The following is a 17,784-nucleotide window of genomic DNA, read 5'->3' as shown; positions in this document are numbered from 1 at the left end:
TAATTCGGTTCGATTTTGATATATTTTAAAATTTTATTAAATCGAATAAATTGAATAAACTAAATTAATTAAAATAAAAAAATTAATTTTTAAATTTTTAAATAAGTAAACTTATAAATTCCTAATTAATCGATAAATTTTTTATAATATTTAAAAATTTTAGTTATTTTGATAAATTCAGTTGATAATCGAATTAATCGATATTTTATCGGTTCGATTTATTCAATTTTTATTTAAAAATTTGATCGGTTCGATTAAGTTAAAAAATTGAATTTGATTCGATTTACTAATTAATTAGAAATTTATTAGTTATTTATTTAGAAATTTAGAAGTTATTTTTTTATTTTAATTATTTTATTAATTTAATTTATTTGATTTAATCGAATAAAAAATTTTAAAATTAAAATCAAATTAAATTAATTAATTTTTTTAGAAAAATAATTAAAATTTTAAAAATACCTGGACTTAATTTTTAAATTTAAACGGTTGAATCAATTTATTCGATTGAATCAAATTTTTGTTCATTCCGACTTGATTAGTCAGATGAGGAATTCGGTGACCGCTCCTGCCGGTGCCCACATCCCAAACATTAATTTACGCCCGAGGCGTCTCCCAAACCCTATTCTTTTCGTGCTGCCGCATATACACACTCCCTCTCCGGCAGCCGGACGTCGTCAACCTCTGGCGAACTCTGCCCTCTTCTTTGACGCGGTAGGATTTCTTCCCTATATACTTGCATCTTCTTGTCTTTTTTATCAATTCCTGAAGATTATTAAGCTTTCGTTATATGCTTGTAGCGAGTTTCTAATTTCTAGATGCCCTATTTACTTGTTTCTTCTTGTCCTTTTCATCAATTCGTCAGGATTCTTAAGTTTTGGTTGTCATATGTTTATGACGGGTTTTTAATTTCTGGATCAGGCGAACCCCATTCTCTTCGTTGATGCAGTAGGATTCTTCGTTATTTACTTGCATCCTCTTGTGTTTTTTCATAAATTCATCTAGATTCTTAAGTTTTCGTTATCATATGCTTATGACGGGTTTCTAATTTCTAGATCACTGAAACCGTATGTGTAAAACATTGGATCTTAAACTACGTTGAGTAATTCTTATTTTTTGTTATAGGAAAATTCATGCGATTCTTCTTTCTTTTCTTACATCCAATTGTTTTTTCTCCTCCCGATGTTGATTCCTAGGTTTACATTACATTTAGGTGTTCTTCTTTCGTTGCTTAGGCTTGACCTTCTCGAAATGACTGTTTTGCTATAATTTAGAACGTTCACCCTATCTACATATGGGCTTATATTTTGTTCAGTGTAATAAGTTTCTTTTTAGTTTGTTTTTTTTCTTTGAGATACATCAAATCCTCTCTATTCTTAATGCTAGGTGGCATTGATTCACGATAAACAATGTGAAAACTCTTTTTTTTAATTGTTGAAGGACTTGTGGGTTTGTAATGAGCTTATTCACCTCTTGAATAAGGAATCAAGTCGAAAAGGAGATTCATTCCGGTAAAACTGGAGTGAGATGATGGCCCTCCGCTCTCTTTCTTGTGAAGCTTGCTACACTGTCCTAAATCCTTTTCTTCCTCATCCTAACTCCTTATGAATGCAACAGAGGGATTGTAGATCACTATGAAATTCCCTGCTTAAATTTTAAACCTTGGATATTGGAAACAGATCATATAATTCTGATCTGATGCTTCACCTTTCCATGCTCTACCTTTAGTTTAAAACCTTGACATTTGATTAATTCTCTTTTGGCAGTCAATATGCCGGTCTATACTCAGTGAGCTATACTCTAGTGTATTAGTATTATTTTTTTGACATGAATCTTGAAGTAAACCTTGATGGAGTGGGACAAGAGTTATATATAAACTGAAATATAAGTAACCATTGTTTTCTAGTTGAAAGTTTACTCAAGATCTTCATTGCTCATGTATCGTAAGGCCTAATCTAGCACTCACCCTTTAGTTATTATTCCATTAGGTGAAATATTTGAACCTGTAAAGTTACTGTGGTTGCCAACATGTTTTACTATTAGCTCTGGAAAAAATATTATCAATAATCATGCTAGAATTCAATACCTAGATTTTTTTTTACGACAGTTCTTGCTTCAGCAAAGAGAATGCTACAATATTTAGTAAATGATGAATAAATTTGCTGCAATGTTCGCATCATAAGTTAATTATACCATGTCTATGAATATATTTTCTTTCCTTTGTGAAAGGTTGAAGTTTCCATTTTTTTTGATATAGCTTAATTACTTAAGAAAACAAGATGAGGTTATAATTTGGTCATTTTTGGAAACAATAACATGTTATTCTTTTTTTTGGGTAATTAGTGAGTTTTCTTGAGGTTATACTTTGGTCAATTTCAGAAACAATAATATGTTACATTTTTTTTGATAGCTTGTTAGTTTTCTCAATCACCAAAGAAGTCAGAGATTCTAATTTGGTCAATTTTAGAATCAATAATATGTTACATTTTATTTTTGATAACTAGTTAGTTTTCTCAACCACCAAAGAAGGCATAGATGAATCAATTTGTGGGGTTAGGGCTCCAAATCTTTGTAGGTAACCTAGAGTCAGATTTTCATTGCATTCAGAGGACAAACATGATATTTTAAGTGCATATATACTGATGATCATTGGGATCACAAGGTGCATTCTCTTATCCAAAACCACTTGGCTCAAATGATACCTCAGCCAAATGTGCTTCGTTGTTTAATGAAAATTCAATTCTTCACAAGGTGCATAAAATTCTGACTGTCATATAGGATGCTATTTTTCTACTCCTTAGCCAACTCTTCATGCAAGTCCTTTAACTAAATCATCTCCTTGTGTTGGTCACACCAAAATATTCAACTTCTGTGGGAGAGTGAGCTACTGTCTTTTGCAATTGAGATGAGTTCTGTATTTCAATTTAGTTTGTTGATTTACAAAAAGGTAGCTATAGTGCTATATGAATTTTTTTATGCAAAGAACGTTTTTGTGGCTTAGTGGTGTTAAGTCATGCAGATGTCAGTGCCCTTAGCTGCATTTGGTTGGTTCCTGATCTATTGGTATGCTCATTTCTTGCTTCTCATATGATGTGTATCATACAGTGGGTTTGAAGTATTCTTAATATTTCCATAGGGCCTTACTGTAATTTATCATATGACATTTTTTATTATTATAAATATTTATGACTTTAAAACATTGAAGGGTTAGTAATTTAGAAATTTACTTGGAATAGTTTTCTATATTCAGTTTCATTTTGGTGTGATTTGAACTTTTTTTATTAGTACTTCTATTGAATAATGTATTGGCTCACAAATTTATAATATTTTGAAGGCAATAACTGCAAATCTTTATGGGAAGTAAAGGTCGTATACCTCCTCATATGAGGCAACCTCTGCCTGGCCCTAGTTTGCTCCACCCAGATCCATTTGGTGCAGGCATCCGTCCACCTGGTGCATTTCCTTTTGATATGTTACCTCCTGTTGAAGTGATGGAGCAGAAACTCGCTTCGCAACACAGGGAAATGCAAGTACTTGCCACTGAGAACCAAAGGTTTGCAGCTACCCATTCTTCTTTAAGGCAGGAATTGGCTGCTGCCCAACAGGAGTTGCAGAGATTACAGAACCAAATGGCTGTAGTAAAAGCTGAGCAAGATCAACAATTAAGACTGCTCTTGGATAAAATTGCAAAGATGGAAGCTGACTTGAAAGTTTCTGAATCTCTTAAAGCAGAGTTGCAGCAGGCTCATGTAGAAGCACAAAGCTTGGTAACAACAAGACAGGAACTAATATCTAAAGTACAACAGATGACTCAAGATTTGCAAAGGAGCCATGCTGATGGTCTTCATATCCCATCTTTGATTTCTGAACTTGAGGCTCTCAGACAAGAATATCAACATTGCAGGTCAGGATCTCCCTATTGCAGTGTAACTTAAATTTTCTCAATGCAAATGCTTAAGTTTTTTCTTAAAATATTATTGCAGAACAACATATGAGTATGAGAGGAAATTGCGTATTGATCATCATGAGTCTCTTCAAGCAATGGAGAATAATTATGTTGCGATGGTGAGGGAAGTAGAAAAGCTGCGTGCTGAATTGACTAATGCCAGCCAAGACAGAACTGGTGGCAATGCTTTAGGTAGATGTTTCATTTACATGCCTTTTAATAATTTGTATAAAAGCATTTTATTGTAAACTGTATAAAAGCCTTTGTAAATGTTGTGTTAGGTGGGCAATTTGGAGCAAATGCTAATGCCTACAAGGAAAATATCGCATCTGGAAACCATCCTGTTGGACAAAATGTTTATGAAGATGGTTACGGAGTTCTGCAGGTTTCACCATCAGAGTTTACTTGCACAAAAAAAAAATCTAACTTTGCTTTGTGGAACTCATCTCTTCTATTGCCACTATAGACATTTTCTTTTAATTTCCTTCTACTGTGTTTTACACTTGATCTATATGTGAAAAGCATCTTGGGATACAATTGCTTTATGTTCTTTACTACTACAAGAAATTAGTCATCTAGGTGCATGGATTCAAGTGATCAGTAGAAAGTCTGGTCATGTAGTTTGCCTCATTTGAGTTCCTACCAGACTGCCATAGAAATTTATGTTTGTGATTCTCTTTAAGTGTTTCCTTATGATTATTAGATTTAGAATATTTATTTTCCTACTAATATGTTTTTGTAACTTCAAAATGTGATACAGGGGCATCCCGGTGGCGCAGCTCCATATAGTGGAAGTGCGCCTGGTTCAGCCTCTGCACGGGGTGTATATGATCCCCTGTCAAGGAGCCAAACATATGATGCTTCCAGAGCCCCTGGTTATGATGTTTCTCGTGTCACAGGCTATGACGCTGCTCACGGTGGCGGCTTTGATGGACCTAGAGGCACTCGTAGCCCTTTGACCTCTGGACATGATGTTGCTAGAGGAGCTGGCATGGTTCAAACACCATCAGTCACAGGAAACCCTGCTGCTCCTTATGGGTCTGCACAGGCCCCTCCCTCTTATGGTGCAGCCGTTGCTCCACCAACTTACGGTTCCACACAACAATCAACATATGGATCTGGGCAGATGCCAACTGCCTATGGTACAACTCAACAAGCATCGTATGGAATTGCACAGACTCCAGCAGCCTATGGTACAACACAACAATCAGCATATGGAACAGGGCAGCAAGTAACTCATGCTGGAGGTGGTTTTGAGGCACCTCGTGGTGGGAACACTGGTCGTAGATGAAATGAAAAGGTACGGATGGCCAGCCTGAGTAAAATCCTAAGATTTTTATTTTTTGTAAAAACTCACATCACATTGATATGTATGGTTGGCCGATGACTTGATCGTGATGTTTCTTCTCCATGGTGTAGTTCTCAGATGTATTAGGAATTCCTGTTCAAGCAGAGTGTCTATCTACCCCAATTTTACTATGTAACATCACCGTGTCTGTTGCTCCCCCATTTTACAATGTAACATGCGACCAATAGAACTGATTTGGTGGTGATATTTTATTTAATTTATGGCCAACTACGTAGAATTAATAAAACGATTGTTTCTACATGCCTTTCATTGAAACAAAACTGATTTGTATAATCCCTTAATGGACATCTCAACAGCACATAAATAATTGCCTCCTGTTTAGCAGATGGAATGAGATTGAAGTTGACGAAATATTTTATGAACCCATTATTGCACGATCACATGACCAAGGTTTAAAATATGCACCCGAATTTGCTTTGGCAAGGGGAAGGCTTAGTTTTTGCTCAACCAGCGATACCGATTTGTCTTGTTTCTCCCAGCCTGCAAATTGCAAATTGAACCGTGGTTGATGTTTTACCGAACCACCACGCTTTCTTTCTTTTGCTGTCTGTCTGTCCATCACACGCGAGAGATGAGTGCCACCTGCTCCCAGCGTCATATAATGGCAATGCCAACGACGTGCCAACCACGTCGCTTCCCTCCCTCACAAAACTCCGTTTCTTCTCCTTCTGTTTTCTTCTCACGTGCTTTAATTGGTAATCGATGACTCGGACAATCCACGTCCTCTCCACCACTTTAATTGTTGCAAATATTTTCGAATTACCCTTTTTTTTCTTCTGGAATTAAATTTAATTTTAAAACGGATGGCTCTCGTCGCCAAATTCCAATAATTAAACCAAATAATTTCCACGATCGCCCACGTCACGCCACGCTGGCCGGTGTACCATCCCTTTCGGCGCAACCACTGGTGCCTCCGGTCGCCGTGGACGGCAGGGCCACGTGGCGAGGGCTGGGGCGAGAGGGCTGTCGGCGGGGTGGCGGACCCACCTGCTTCGGCTCGCCCGTTACGAGATCGTACCTTGAATCGAATGAAAGCGGTTTTTTGGGTTCGTAGCGGAAGTCGCGGTTGTTGTTGCTTCTTGTCTTGCGTTCCACATTCGTCCTCCGCATTCTTTTGCTGCCTGCCTCGTGATTTCCTTTCCGATTTATTTATACTCGATCCTCCTCCTCCTCTCATCGGAGCTGGAGAGGCAGGAATCGGGGCTGTCGTTCGGTTCTGCGGTTTGAGGACCTCGATTTGCGGTTTCAGAGGAGTGGTGCGTTTGGGGGTTTCGCAGAATGCGGTCGAGGACGAGCGCGAGGGCGGCAGGGACGGCGGCGGCGGCGGCGTTTAGTCCGGTGAAGGAAGAGAAGGTGGAGGCGGAGAAATGGGAGGTGAGGCCGGGCGGGATGCTGGTCCAGACTCGCAGCTCGAACGCCGACGCTGTCGGCGCGCCCGTCCCCGCCATCCGCGTTAAGGTCAAGTACGGCGCCGCCTACCACGAGATCTACATCAGCTCCCGGGCCTCCTTCGGTAACGACTTCGTAATCTGATCCTCTTTTGCAATCTCGATTGTCTGAGTGGGTTCTGCAACAGGGGAGCTGAAGAAGGAGCTGTCTGCGAGGACGGGGCTGCACCCGCTGGACATGAAGGTGATGTACAAGGACAAGGAGAGGGCATCGGGTACCTTCCTCGACGCCGTCGGCGTGAAGGACAAGTCTAAGGTGGTGTTGACGGATGACCCGACGGCGAAGGCGAAGCGACTGCTGGAGATGCGCAAGACCGAGAGAATTGACAAGGCTGCAAAGTCCGTCTCCGCAATCAACCTCGAGGTCGACCGTCTCGCCTCCAAGGTAACGGCGCTGGAGGCGATTGCGAACAAAGGCGAACGAGTCGTGGTCAACGACGTGGTCAATCTCATCGACTGCTTGATGAATGAGCTGGTTAAGCTGGAGGCCATCGACGCCGACGGAGATGTGAAGCAGCAAAAGAGTCTGCAGGTTACATAAATTTCACATGACTTCCATTCTTCGTTCAATCCCTCGTTTGACTGGTTCTTTGCTGCAGATTAAGAGAGTGCAGAAACATGTGGAAACGCTCGACTTGATCAAGCTCAAGAACGGTCAAGCGAGGAAAGAGCAGCCTCAGCGCCCACCGCAGAAACTCCATTCGCCGCCGCAGCAAGCAGTGCTGCACTCGATTCAGCCCCAATACCAGCAACAAATGCAGCAACCACACAACCCTTTTCTACAGCAAAATCACCACCAGCAGCAGCCGGCGCGTTCTCAGTCAGCGTTCTGGGAACCGTTCGATCTACTGACACCGTCCACCTCCACGCCCACTTCAGCCACCACCTCCACCGCCTCCTCCACTCCCCATGCAAGCTTCGATTGGAAGCTGTTCTGAATTGCCACTACTACTTGGAGAACTCAACAACAATGCGGGCGATCGATTCAATTTGGTTGCTTCTCCTCCTCTACTAGTATTCTTTGTGTGTATTCTATCGATAAATAAATGGATATATACATTGTATGATCTCTCGTCAAGATCTATCGCTTGAAGGTAAACAAAGGCTGCGGGTATCCCCAAAACATGTATTCATATTGAAGGTCAACGATCATAGATGATGTAATTTCAAACACATATATATTGGTAAATGGGTGGTTGCTGGAATTTCATAGATATTGCCTCTACCGTTGACCGTCTTATAAGTCAACCATTTAGCACATGATGCAGGGCTGGGACCTTATAGAATATATTACTACACATTGGCACTTGGCATTAAAGAGCAATCATGCCAAGTGTTCATCAAGATCATGTTCTTGAGGTGGTGGAACTAGATGGTGTTTGTCATGTTCTTGAGATCTTTATTCAATCTTGATGCATCTTAGTTTTTGCTCGATCAATTGTATTTATATCGTGGGATCGATCATATGAGACCGCTGAGTGTAGGGTATTGTGTCTATCAAATTTATAACTCCATGCTCAAGTGGTATTGAAGTGATTTTTATCTCCTTCGAGGGGCAATAATGTCTTATCGCTCGCGCAAACCGCAGGCGCCTCCGATAAGTTGGACATGAGGAACAGAACATCTTAAACGCAGACTTCCTCCTCCCATTCAAAATTGTGTTTCCCGATGACGCCACGTGTCGCGATGCCCGCATCGGTTCCTCCTCGGGAAACCCCAAATCGTGTGCGTTTCAAATTTGCGTCGTTCAAACGGTCGAAATGGCCAACCAGGCGAGCCGTACGTGACGTCAGATCGCTGGGCCCCGACGATGTGCGCCGTTAAATCGCAGCGCCGATTTGAATCCGCCGAATCGGCCCACCACCGACGCTCTTCCTCTCCTCCTCCGCTTCGACGCCACGCTCGACGACTCTTTTGATGCGTGTGAGCTTCTTCCTCTCGCTTCTGCTTCAAGAGAGGTCGTCGCCGCTGGGCTCCGCCGCTGCCTTCTTTTTCGCTCTCCTCTTCGCTTTCCAGAAGCGTAAAGACGATTGCTCGGAAGTCGACGGCGACAGCGCCGGAGCCGCTTCTTTTCCTTTCCTACAAGGTACGCATTTCTCTTCCTGTTCTTCCCTTTTTGCCGGAGCACGAGATAGCGCGGAGCTGGCGATCGCGATGCCTCGGTTGCATTTTCTCCGGCGTCGTTAAGGGTATTTCTGTCATTTCGTCCGTTGCCCCTGTTCAAGGAAGGACGATCCGTTTGAAATGCGATTTTTTTTTTCGGATTTTTATTTTAAAAAGGAATTAAAAAATTGAAACAGGTGATCCCCAATTTTTAAAAGGTAATAATTTTTCGCCAGAACCAGAACGATCGCCGGAGCGAATCATGGTGGAAGAGCACGAGGTTGTCGCCGCAACGGCCGACGGATCAGCGGACCACTGGCTCTCCCGCGCGAGTCTCCTTGTCCCTGTCGCCCTTTCCAAGTCCCGGTCTGCCAATGGCTTCGTCTTGCGCTGGAAATCCATCGCTGAGAAGATCGAGCGCGTGCCCTCCTCCCTCTCTGACCTTTCCAGCCACCCCTGCTTCTCGCGCCATGCTCTCTGCCGCGAGCTGCTCCAGTCCATCGTGTCCTCCTTGTCCGAGACTGTTCAATTGGCTGACCGATGCCTCGGGGCTGATGGCGTCGCTTCCGTCGGCAAGCTCCAGATGCAGAGCGACCTAGACGCCCTAGTCTGCAAGCTTGACCTCAACCTTCGTGACTGCGGGCTCCTCGTCAAAACCGGCGTCCTCGGTGAAGCGGCTCTCCCTCCGGCAACCGCCTCCCGCAACGGCGAGGCGGATGCCACCAGCTGTAACCTGCGCGAGCTACTCGTTCGCCTTCAGATAGGGCACGCGGAGGCAAAGCATCGAGCTTTGGATGGGTTGCTTGAGGCGATGAGGGAGGACGAGAAGAGCGTGATGGCAGTTTTGGGACGGAGTAACATCTCCGCCCTCATACACATGTTGACAGCCACATCCCCCAAAGTGAGAGAGAAAGCCGCCACCGCGGTTTCCTTGCTCACCGAGTCAGGGAACTGCGAGAATTTTCTCGTCTCCGAAGGGGCGCTGCCATCACTGATCAGGCTTCTGGAATCAGGGAGCTTAGTAGCCCGAGAAAAAGCAGTGATTTCCCTTCAAAGGCTGTCCATGTCTGCCGACACTGCCCGTTTGATTGCCAGCCATGGTGGCATTCGCCCGCTGGTAGAAGTGTGCCAAATAGGGGACTCCATCTGCCAATCAGCTTCCGCCGATGCACTTAAGAACCTCTCTGCAGTTGCAGAAGTGAGACAGTGCCTCGTGGACGAGGGAATTATTAAGATTATGATCAATCTTCTTGATTGTGGAGTTGTTTCCGGCTCTAAAGAGTATGCTGCTGAATGTTTGCAGCATCTGACATCTAGCAATGAGAATTTGAGGAGATCAGTTGTATCAGCTGGAGGAATCCGGTGCCTTATTGCATATCTTGATGGTTCCCTGCCGCAGGAATCAGCAGTCTCTGCATTGAAAAATCTGGTTGGTTCTGTATCCAAGGATGCTCTGATTTCACTTGGTCTGCTTCCTTGCCTTGTTCATGTGTTAAAAGATGGATCCTTGGGGGCGCAGCAGGCCGCAGCAGCTGCCATTTGCAAGTTTTCCAGCTCAGTGGAGGCCAAGAGAATCGTCGGAGAGTCTGGATGCATTCCTTTGCTTGTAGAATTACTCGGGGCAAAGACCAATGGCGCAAGAGAGGTGGCTGCTCAAGCGATAGCTAGTCTGATGATTCTTCCTCATAATTGTAGGGATGTCAAGAAGAATGGCAAAAGTGTGCCAAATTTGGTTCAGTTACTCGATCCCAGTCCCCAGAACACAGCAAAGAAGTATTCAGTCTCCTGTCTCCTAATCTTGTCATCAAGCAAAAGGTTGAAGAAGATGATGATTTCATACGGCGCTATTGGCTATCTCAAGAAATTGTCCGATATGGACGTTCCTGGCGCAAAGAAGTTGCTTGAGCGATTGGAACGGGGCCGTCTTCGCGGTTTGTTCAGCAGGAAATAGTCTGAAAATTCTGCCCATCTGCTTGGGATTCCTTGAGCTCTATGTTTCACTATCTCTTTGAAGCATAAACTCAAATGGCCTGTAAGCTCAAATATAAATCCGCACTCATCAGAACTCTGTCATGTGTTTCAACCTTGCTGTTTCATGTTATGTTCATCAAGTCAGTAGCTTTCCATCTATTCCATTTCTGCTTTCTTGAATTTATGTCTCGTCTGTTAAATTAGCTATAAGAGATAGATTGGTTGGGCAAACTGGTTTAGAGAGGTAAAATTGATAGAAAACAGTTGGTAGGATGGCCTTCAAAGGATGTCTCTTATAGTCCTTACTGTCTATAATGACTATTTAGGCACCAATCTTTGGATTGAAAGATTTGAGTGAGAATGATAAGTGAGGGCTGTAGTCAGGTTTCATGGCGACATCTTTTGTTATTATATAGCTTTAATTCAACCTAACCTTGAAGGATGAGGTTTGCCAGATAGTCCCAAAAGGGTGGACACTTGAAACAGATTGGAGTTGGCTGTTGTTGTCACTTTTATAAAGCTACATCACCAACTCAACCATTTGCAAGGTCAGGAGAGTCATTCTTATTTAATGTTGAATCTATTGGCCATTTATGGTGATGTGTCTTGTCTTTCTTTTTTTTTTTTTTTGTGTTCATGCATCTCTATTTTGGCTTGTTAAATTCATAGAACTAAGCATGGTGAAAAAGTCTAACATAATATAGATGGAAAACAGGTCAAGTGGTTTAGTGTTGATGTATTATTATTGTTCTTTGATCAGATTAGTTACAATCTTGACTGCTTCATCATTTTCTTTTTCTTAGTAATGACATGGTCGAATTGTATCCCTGAGCACTATCGATATGCACACTCAAGTGTAGTAGATATGGACCTGTGGTGGTGGTACTGATTGTTTGAGATAATGCTTCAGTGGTGGCTCGACAGTGGAAGCCATGTAGTGGACTTGTTTACTACTTACTAGTAGTGAGACTGAAAGGTCATATTATGGCACTTATATTGCCCTAAATAGTGCACACAAGCAATGTCAACCACATCGTGTCACACGACCTAGATACGATGGTGGCGGCAATTTTAAGTTTTAAGTTTAGTCTTTTTGGTTTGGTTTGGTTTGGTGTCAGTCTGATTCAACAGCGGCTAAGTTACTCCGGCCGTTCTGATTCGGTCAGCTTGATTCAGAGTTAGTGTCAATCTTCAAAGAGCTTATGATGATGGTTGTTGTGGTGATAATTTTAGTCTTTGAACCCCCGGAGAGAAAGTTGATGTTGCGAATCGGATCACTTTCAGCCATGTCACTTTCTACTTTGATGCAAAATGAGCACAAAGGTTCCGAAACTACAAGTGAAGGCCTTTGATCGAGCATCAACCTAATATATATAAACTTAGCCAAATTCTCCATCATCACTGATGCTTGATGAATGAACTCATTACAAACAATCAGTTCAAATTTGTTCAATCATTGGATTGCAAAATCCTAACAAAAGAGCTCCCCCATTTGTGCTCCATAATTACTGCAACCATGAAATGATAGAGTGGAGAGGAGTCATCGAGCAACAAGAGGAGGCCCCATCATGCCTTTCTTTCTTTCAGTAGCATTAAAGTCCAACCATTAATCATCCATGCAAACTAAACTTTCACCAGCATCATCAGGAACAAGCAGACCCAATGGATGGTCGATCGAAGTGACTCATGGCACAAGTCCTATGCTCATCATTAATTCAGATATATTCAGGCTCATAGTTTATCTTTGCTTAATTATAAATAGCAGTGGAGATACACCTTGCATGAAAACAAACACACACTGCACTGCACTGCATGTGTGCTCCAGTAAATCAGTCGTCGTCTTCAGAAGAACCGCCGCAAGGGTGGTGATGAACAGGTGATGACATTGATCGATCTTCTTTAATTCTTCTCCATTGTCATTAATTATATATTCATGTGATCCTTCTTCCTTCACGACTGACCTTGCGTGCGCACTGCAGGTTGGCAAAAAAGAGGAGGAAGAGCGGAAACAGGCCACTGCAGGTGGTGAATCTGATGCTCTACTTGGAGAACAGAAGCATCATGGAGGAGAACAAGATTCTGAGGCAGAAAGTTGTGCTCCTCACACAGGAGAACGCAACCTTGCTCTCCCACCTTGGCCATCAAGCACCGCGTGATTATCCATCCCTGCAGCCTTGTTAATTATAATTTTATATCCTCGAGTATGAATTTTAATTTACTACTGTCTTGTATACGTATAATTTTATTGATGAACTGTTGTTTATCTGCTTAATTCTGTGTTGTTAGAATAAAGGACATGGCCTAGTTTGCTGAAGAAACATATACACAGTAGTAGAAAGGACTGTTGCTGTTACTAACTCTTTTCCTTGTTCTTATAAACCTAATCACAATCAGTTATGCATGCCTAATCTGTCCTCTAGATCAGATTGAACTTTGTAAAATTAATTCAACAAGATTATCTACTTGCTTAAAATAAGATTTATTCTCCCACTATATCACTTAATGGAATTTTCAGCAAGATATACTTTTCTTCCAATCTAAGGTTTGATGTTTTTCAGACATCAGCCTAAGTGCCTCTTGAATTGCTACTTACTCCTCGCATAAAGGCGTCTCCTACAACTATCATTTTACACCCATGAGAGGGTGATCCTACACCTTAAGGCTTCCCTCCAAGATTCAATTGAATCTTTTAGTAAATGTGCAATTGGTGATATGTAAAATACACTAATTTTGAAAGTTTGATTTCCAAATATCGCTCTTCTGGTGCATGGAAGCGATTTAGATCATTAGAGGGGGAGAGGTTAATGCCAGCAACCTACAAAAATAATATAGTTCTCTTGCTATCAACTTAGCAAAGACACACACTAGTTAAATAAAAACAAACACAATATGAAAGAAAGATGTATGAATTTACTTGGTTATAATTCTCAGATTGTTAGTCCAAGAATTATAAAAACTTTATTATCTTCTTCTTCGTAAAAAAAATGATAGGAGATAGAGAAACCTCTTACAACAATTAAGCACGAGAAAGTAAAACAGAACTAAAAAATAATAAAATCGAGTGTGTTGCCTTTCCAATTGAACTCTTCGTTTCTTTTATAATCGATGTTTGAAGTGCTAACGTGGTATGTTCGGTAGATCAATCAAGCAGATCGGTCTATCGATCCAAGTGATGTGGCAGATCAAATCTGATCTGCATGTTGCAATGACTGTTTTGTTTGTTGACGTTGCGAATAACCTTTCTCCGTTGCAATAATTGTTTGTTGACATAATAGACTAACGAAGTTATCCACTCACTAAGGTGGCATTTAGTAAACCCATCTAATTTAGTTTACATATCTGGGCAACATGGTAGACGAACACAGTCATCCACTCAACGGTATGTTGATGTGGCATTTGGTTGACCGATCTGGTTTGGTCTACTTATCTAGTTCGGGAGATCGATCCACTTGTTCGAATCTCTTGGCTCAGCCTTCCTCTAGTCTTCGCGCATCTCGAATGCCGAAGTACTCTTCTGCAACTCATTGTCCGTCAAATGCACTGACTCCGTCGACTTTTTTCTCATGCTATCCTTCTTGCTTATTATATCTTCTGCTAAGGTTCGTCATCTCCGATGCTTCTCGTCTTTTCCGATTCCTCATCATACTCTACTGGATCTTGAGTAATCAGGTACCTATGTATTTTTCTAAGTTCCTACGTATTCAGACACACAATTTAGTGACACAAGTAAAACTTAATTTAGACTAGTTTGACCATATATCAAAACCGTCATTGTTCAAACCACTCGAGGTTCCAACAACTCTCTCTCTCTTCAAGTCAATGAGGTATTAATTATTATTATTATTTTTTCTTTTATAATTTTATAGTTTATAGGCTCCCATAATATATAGAAAGCATAGAAGAAGAGCTCAGTGACAATGTGAGCGGAATCTATCACCTTAACGATCCCACATGGTTGGTCATATGATCATCTGTGAGAAGGTAAATCAAAAAGTTATAGTTGACCATTACGGAAAAGGGCATTACTTCAGCTTTGTAAAAATTTGACCTTTGTCCATTTTAGTAAGTCTGTCCCGTAGTAACCAACTCAATCATGTTCGGAGATTTTAATTAATTATCATCATTTTGGAATGTGGATGCTTAAATTGGGTGATGTTAATTTTACTTTCTTTCTTTAATATAAATTTAATATTTTCAAAATTTTGATCAATTAATTTGCATTAAAATTTATAATTTTACTTAAAACTACTACCAACTATAAAAATAATAAAATGTTAAGTCGTTTATTAATTGTTAATGTTTCTATATTTTGAAAAAATAAGTACTTTTTAATAAAATTTAAAATTTAGAGTAAAATGTCATTTATTTTTAAAGCAATAAATTATAAATCTCCAACCGTTCTTATCCATTCGTTTCGACGTGGTGACCCCTTTCTCGCCCGATACAAAACCTAGAGAATCGGACGGTTCGGATGCGGCATCGGCCCCTTCCCGCCCGTTGGATTTCAGCCGTCTGGCACCGCAGGCCTCGCAGCGCCCTCTATATCAACACCCCCACGCCGACAACAACGGCCACGCTTCGCTTTGAGAGCCGCCCCAGTGCTCGTGAGTCGCCTTTTAGGGTTTCCCTCTCTTGGCCGCCTTTCGTGTTCGTCCTCCTCGTCGATGGATCCAATGGAGCAGCTCGCCGTCCGATCCAAGGGCACGGTGAAGTGGTTCAACGACACCAAGGGATTCGGCTTCATCACGCCCGACGACGGCGGAGAGGATCTCTTCGTCCACCAGTCTTCCATCAAGTCCGACGGGTTCCGGAGCCTCGCCGAGGGAGAGAGCGTCGAGTTCTCGGTCTCCGAGGGCGACGACGGGCGCACCAAGGCCGTCGATGTCACCGGACCTGATGGATCTGCCGTCCAGGGTGGCGGCGGGGGCGGGGGAGGGGGCGGTGGCCGGAGGGATGGCTACGGTGGTGGCCGCGGTGGAGGATCTCGGAGCGGGGGCTATGGGAGTGGCTACAACTTCAGCAGTGGTGGTGGAGGAGGAAGGGGGAGGGGCGGGGGAGGTTATGGCGGAGGAGGTTACGGCGGAGGGGGTTATGGAGGGGGAGGCGCTGGCGGCGCCTGCTACAAGTGCGGTGAAACTGGACACATTGCTAAAGATTGTTACCAGGGAGGCGGCGGAGGCGGCAATGGAGGAGGAGGCGGCGGCTCTTGCTATAACTGTGGTGAGATGGGTCATCTTGCTAGAGATTGCTACCAGGGTGGAGGCGGAGGCGGGGGCGGGAGGTACGGCGGCGGCGGCGGTGGGGGTGGCGGCGGCGGCGGCTCCTGCTATAACTGTGGCGAGACGGGGCACTTTGCTAGGGAGTGCCCTGGCAGGAACTGATAATGGATCGATATTCACCATTTGCATCAACTTTTTGTCCTTCTATCTAATACCCTGACACCTCTTAGGTTTTGTGGTGCGTATAGTATTAGTATTTTCCCTCTTTGCAACGCATGTGCATGTCGATTGCACTTGGTATGTGGATTTTGTTGGATTGCAATTTGCTTTTGGTTCTTGAAAACAAAGTTTCTATTTGCATATTAGTGTGTTTCCAATCTTTTCTTTCTCCGATATGCATGCGTTCTAGTGTTTTTACTTGATCTTCTCCTTAAATTTCTTATAACTTTGCGCAGGTGACTACTAATTCTAGAACTAGCGTGTTCAATCCAGTTGGAGGTAAGCTTTGGTTTGCTTTTATGATAAAAGTGACAATTCTAATAAGCATTCTGTGTTCTGAAACAAACATATCAAGTTTATCTTATTGATTTGCCAATGCATCATATCTGTTTGAGAAAATCTTTCTATCAGAAAGATAGAATGCTATTCTGGTTCAATAAATTGTTTTGTGAGCTTGTTATTTACTTCATACACAAATGCATTCATTAATGTACAATCGAACAACTAGTTCCATCAAATAATTAGGACTAGCTATTGCGAACATGTCATTGATATTTCATTTAGCAATTTAATCATAGATAGGGGAGATCAGCTCAGCTTAGAAGATATCAAGGATGCCATGGATGGGGCGGTGGCAAAGGGGGCAGTCGAATTGCGTGAGCCACATCTCCCGAGCGCATAGTCGACAGAAGGTGTGGCCGCATTGTATCAGAGCTGCGCCACGAGGCCTCCCATCGCACACGCAGCATCGGAGCCTTCCCTCACCTTCCCTGATCTCCTCCTCATCGTCCTCCATGAAACTTATCGTCATTTCCTCACCTTCCTCCTTCTTCTCCTCCTCCTCCTCCTCCTCCTCTTGTGTTTCTTCCTTGGTCATCGTTGCTATCGGATCTTCTTGTTCGAGAACCGGAAGGATTTCGTACACATCGTCGTCATGATTCTTGTTGATGACCATCGTATCATGAGGGGCCTTGCATGACGGTCGAGGTTTTGCACAGCAATAGATGAAGCCCCACAGGATCTTGAAGCTCCTCCATTTCTTCTTCCCGATTCGCTCGGCTTCCATTTGTTTCTTTTGCTTGGGATTGTTCTCCTACGCCTTGGAGTAATTCTTTCGAGGGAGTTTTTTTTTATTTATTGCTACCAAGCTTTTTGAGGAGGAGATTTGTTGTTAGAAAGCTTAACAAACTTCACTAATCAAAGGATTGATAGGGTGGAACACCTCTTCATTTTTATCCATTCTCATTACATGATAGTTGGATGGATATTGATCGGTGAAAATCAAAATTAATGACGCTTTAATTGAAATTATATTTTTTTTTAAAAAAGAATATAAGAAATTTGGGCATAAATTAAATGATAAATATATATTATGTACACAAAGGCAATACTCTACGTCTGATCTTGCTCGACGAGAGCATAAGAAAATTCACCCGACCCTTCACCTTCCAAGGTTTCGCGCTTTCTTGATTCTGATTTCTCGTGTTAACCGACCGATCTGTGCTCCTGGAT

At 42.3% G+C, this 17,784-nt stretch overlaps 4 protein-coding genes across 4 annotated transcripts; all 4 read left to right on the top strand.

Moving 5' to 3' along the window:
- The first annotated feature begins 637 nt into the window (after nt 1-637).
- LOC141839508 (protein FLX-like 2) lies at nt 638-5,508 on the top strand. The gene is made up of 5 exons (XM_074727257.1): nt 638-711; nt 3,332-3,901; nt 3,981-4,135; nt 4,225-4,328; nt 4,704-5,508. The coding sequence occupies exons 2-5, from the start codon at nt 3,351-3,353 to the stop codon at nt 5,232-5,234; spliced, it is 1,341 nt and encodes a 446-aa protein (XP_074583358.1). The 5' UTR covers nt 638-711; nt 3,332-3,350; the 3' UTR covers nt 5,235-5,508.
- A 935-nt stretch (nt 5,509-6,443) lies between these two features.
- LOC141839166 (BAG family molecular chaperone regulator 1-like) lies at nt 6,444-7,990 on the top strand. The gene is made up of 3 exons (XM_074726850.1): nt 6,444-6,825; nt 6,889-7,292; nt 7,360-7,990. The coding sequence occupies exons 1-3, from the start codon at nt 6,591-6,593 to the stop codon at nt 7,696-7,698; spliced, it is 978 nt and encodes a 325-aa protein (XP_074582951.1). The 5' UTR covers nt 6,444-6,590; the 3' UTR covers nt 7,699-7,990.
- Nucleotides 7,991-8,677: 687 nt separating this feature from the next.
- On the top strand, nt 8,678-10,946 carry LOC141841074 (uncharacterized). The gene is made up of 2 exons (XM_074729197.1): nt 8,678-8,846; nt 9,100-10,946. Exons 1-2 carry the CDS (start codon nt 8,678-8,680, stop codon nt 10,812-10,814), a joined length of 1,884 nt encoding a protein of 627 aa, XP_074585298.1. The 3' UTR covers nt 10,815-10,946.
- Nucleotides 10,947-15,408: 4,462 nt separating this feature from the next.
- On the top strand, nt 15,409-16,415 carry LOC141839167 (glycine-rich protein 2-like). The gene has a single exon (XM_074726852.1). The coding sequence runs from the start codon at nt 15,499-15,501 to the stop codon at nt 16,213-16,215; it is 717 nt and encodes a 238-aa protein (XP_074582953.1). The 5' UTR covers nt 15,409-15,498; the 3' UTR covers nt 16,216-16,415.
- Nucleotides 16,416-17,784: the final 1,369 nt, after the last annotated feature.

The sequence above is a fragment of the Curcuma longa genome, chromosome 11 (genome assembly GCF_044706935.1).
Source record: "Curcuma longa cultivar G26 ecotype Majalengka, Jawa Barat chromosome 11, ITB_CL_G26_1.1, whole genome shotgun sequence".
NCBI classification, from domain to species: Eukaryota; Viridiplantae; Streptophyta; class Magnoliopsida; order Zingiberales; family Zingiberaceae; genus Curcuma; species Curcuma longa.
This window is presented reverse-complemented; position numbering and strand designations above follow the sequence as displayed.

What these genes read in the sequence shown, in the direction of transcription:
- LOC141839166 (XM_074726850.1), top strand. Translation starts at nt 6,591, where the DNA reads ATGCGGTCGAGGACGAGCGCGAGGGCGGCAGGGACGGCGGCGGCGGCG. An exon ending in CAGCTCCCGGGCCTCCTTCG is followed by an intron (nt 6,826 to 6,888) that starts GTAACGACTTCG and finishes GTTCTGCAACAG; the next exon opens with GGGAGCTGAAGAAGGAGCTG. An exon ending in AGCAGCAAAAGAGTCTGCAG is followed by an intron (nt 7,293 to 7,359) that starts GTTACATAAATT and finishes TCTTTGCTGCAG; the next exon opens with ATTAAGAGAGTGCAGAAACA.
- LOC141839167 (XM_074726852.1), top strand. Translation starts at nt 15,499, where the DNA reads ATGGATCCAATGGAGCAGCTCGCCGTCCGATCCAAGGGCACGGTGAAG.
- LOC141841074 (XM_074729197.1), top strand. Translation starts at nt 8,678, where the DNA reads ATGCGTGTGAGCTTCTTCCTCTCGCTTCTGCTTCAAGAGAGGTCGTCG. An exon ending in TTCTTTTCCTTTCCTACAAG is followed by an intron (nt 8,847 to 9,099) that starts GTACGCATTTCT and finishes ATTTTTCGCCAG; the next exon opens with AACCAGAACGATCGCCGGAG.
- LOC141839508 (XM_074727257.1), top strand. Translation starts at nt 3,351, where the DNA reads ATGGGAAGTAAAGGTCGTATACCTCCTCATATGAGGCAACCTCTGCCT. An exon ending in CAAGAATATCAACATTGCAG is followed by an intron (nt 3,902 to 3,980) that starts GTCAGGATCTCC and finishes ATATTATTGCAG; the next exon opens with AACAACATATGAGTATGAGA. An exon ending in AACTGGTGGCAATGCTTTAG is followed by an intron (nt 4,136 to 4,224) that starts GTAGATGTTTCA and finishes ATGTTGTGTTAG; the next exon opens with GTGGGCAATTTGGAGCAAAT.